The 2,808-nt window shown below is 52.2% G+C and overlaps 1 protein-coding gene across 2 annotated transcripts in view; it reads left to right on the forward strand.

Annotated features, from left to right (window-relative positions):
* Window positions 1-2,808, forward strand: part of RRP1B (ribosomal RNA processing 1B) — a 29,190-nt gene that overhangs the window by 23,833 nt on the left and 2,549 nt on the right. For both annotated transcript variants that reach the window (XM_003798079.3, XM_012810338.2), the window contains exons 13-14: window positions 278-942; window positions 2,225-2,377. In XM_003798079.3, coding sequence (XP_003798127.1) covers window positions 278-942; window positions 2,225-2,377 — 818 coding nt within the window. The remainder of the gene's footprint in view (window positions 1-277; window positions 943-2,224; window positions 2,378-2,808) is intronic.

Genomic DNA, 2,808 nt, shown 5'->3' on the forward strand with positions numbered 1-2,808 from the left:
AAAAAAAAAAAAATTTATATATATCTATGTGTATATCTGATGATTCAGGTTCCATTTATATTAAGGTGGACAGTAAGGTGCAAGGTGGACAAGTCTAGTGCATGAGGACAGAAAGTAGGACATGCTGGGGTCAAGTGCCACCCCAGCACCTGATAGGGTGTCCCCTATCAAGGGGGACAAAAGCTTGTTTGCCTGTCAGACTGCCTCAGAATTGCCAGCACGACTTTGCCCCACCTCGGTGTTGGGTGTCTATTTATTAGTTTGCATGTCTTTGTAGGAAACACGGCTTTTGTTGCTGAAGAAGAGGGCAGTGGAGGCAATATTCAAAAAAGAAAAAGGAAAAAGAAGAAGAAGAACCACCCCCAGCCTGAGAATTCAGGCCCAAGCAATGAAGTCCCATCCCTAGAACAGAATGGGGGCACGTCCAGCACCGGGGAGGAGAGTAGCTCAGAGCACCTTCACTCTGCCCCCATGCACAGTAAGAGGAAACGGCCACGAGGGAAGGGCCTACCCGCCCATGGGGAGACCTCAGAATTGGCAGTGTCACCTGTGGAAGATGTGTCCCAGAGTGACCTGAGTAGTAGGAATCCTCAGGGACCTGCCTCCAGAGGTTCCCCAGCAGGTAGAGCCCAAGTCCTGAAAAGGAAGCGGAAACTTGGAGCTCCCCCAGCCAGTGGCAGCAGCCTGGCCACACTGGCCTGGCCTCCAGTGCAGAAGGATGACCCTCCAGCAAGCCCAGCAGAGGGAAGGTACAGCCAAACCACCCTGCCCCTGTGCAGAAGACTACAAAAAAAGAAGGCAGAGCCCAGCAGCCTTGGCCTCTGTGACCTGTCCAGTCAGAAAACAGCAATCTTGAAAAAGAGAAAAAAGATGAAAGAGATGGCAAACTTGGCAGAACACAGTGGAGTTTTGGGGTCCAAACTCAGGCAGATGCAAGCTCTGGTAAGGCTGGAAGGGCCTAAGACAGGTGCACTGAGGCTCAGGAAGAGGGGAGGGGCAGCAACCAGACCTCTGCTCCAGCAGAGTTAGATTAGGTTGTAGTGACAACCTAATGACAGACACCCGTCTCAGTAACCAAGTTCAAGTCCTCCAAAGCCCGCACATCCCTCAACCACATTCTCCAAGGTCAGGGAAACCTCAACACCACACTAGGAGAATCATCGCCCTGTGGCAGGCTTGGGTCTCTGCCAAGCCCACCTGCCAATCTTGTCCCACATAACCTTTTTAATGGAAAGAATTTCTCTCTGCTTGGATCTCTGGAGCCAGATACAAACGAGGGTCTGGGCCCTTGACCTGCTGTCCACGCACGTCTGGGCACAGAGCTGGGTAGTGGTAACAGATCCATGGCCCCTTATGGACGCAGAGTGCTGACCCACCACATTCAGAACTTGCATACATACGTGCCATTCTGCAGTAGTTCGGACACTGGGGCCTTTGAGGGGACTTGTGCAAACTTGGTACAGAGCGGGCTTGAGGCCTTTCTAACAGTATCTCTGAGTGGTTAAATGGGTTGGGTGGGTGAGTTTGTGGTCAGTGGGAAGTCTAGGGGGAGGATAGGAGGTGGTTCTGGTTGCGGCTTCCCTGGCTGACTGGCCGCCATCCCCTTCTGTCCTAGGCAGCATCCACCCATCACTCCCCATCTCTAGTGCTTTCTTCCCCAGGAGGAGCAGAGATAGAACCTCTCTTGCTGTCTTCTCAGGCCCCTGGCACCTGTTTCAGAAAAGACTAGAGTGGTCACTGAGTCAGTCCTAGGGTCAGGGGAGTTTTTCCTTCCTAAGACAGGCACTGTCTGACGTCTCTTGGCAGGGGGGAGGAGCAGCCCTTCCTCTCAGGAGCCACCTAGAGCCTGAGACCCCAGACCAAGAGCCAGGCCTGGGTAGCTCCCAGCTGTAGCATTCCACACGTGTCCTGTCCCCGCCTAGGCAGCCCACAGAGCCCAGCTGGATGCCTACCTCTAGACCAGGCTGTCAGCCAGCAGATGGGAAAGTAAATTACCAGATGGGCTTTGAAAGGCAAAGTGCTCGGCACACTGGCATAAGCTTGACAACAAAGATATGGGGGCATGGCAGAGAAGTCAGGCATTGTTGCGTCATTCTGCTAAGTGAAAGGGCTCTTTGCAAACCCAAAGCAGGAACAGGGGCTGCAGGGTGTCCTATCTCACTCCTGTGTGCCAGGGCTGACACTAGAGGCTCCGTGGTACAGCACCTCTCCCTTACTCCCATAGGGAAGCAGTGGGACTCTCAGCCCTTTGAAGAAGCAACAACTGAGGACAGAGAACAACTTTGTGAAGTTTGACACCCCCTTCCTACTAAAGCCCCTGTTCTTCAGAAAATCCAAGAGCAACACTGCCACCTGCTCTCAGGGTCCTGCCGTCCAGGTATGTACCCTCCCCAGAGCAGCCTGTGCCCTCCTCAAGGACATGAAAATGTGGGTGCCAAGCCTGGGGTCCCCCTGGCCTTCCTCAGCCCAGGGTCTCTCAGCAGGCTTTTGGCTTCTGGAGAGAGGCAGGTTCTGTGAAAAGAGCCCAGGTGACTTGGTGGTATTTCCAGGCAGTGTGGGGTCCTCCCCAAGGGTCACAGTCGAGGTAGGGGAATCCTTAAGCTGTGATTGATGACTCACATTCTGCTCATGAATCGCTTCTGGTAATAAAGCAAAAGTGGTTATAGGTAGTAATAGGGGATTCACAAAGAAATAATGGGGTGCTAGGAAGAAATTGAAGGGAGTGTTTCATGATGTAATATGGATCAGCTTTTAGGAGTTTTTCAAATAGGAAAGAATGTAGTTAATTTTGATGAACTATTGGAATAT

The sequence above is a fragment of the Otolemur garnettii genome, unplaced genomic scaffold (assembly GCF_000181295.1).
Source record: "Otolemur garnettii isolate 467f Iridium unplaced genomic scaffold, OtoGar3 scaffold00128, whole genome shotgun sequence".
Lineage (NCBI taxonomy): Eukaryota > Metazoa > Chordata > Mammalia > Primates > Galagidae > Otolemur > Otolemur garnettii.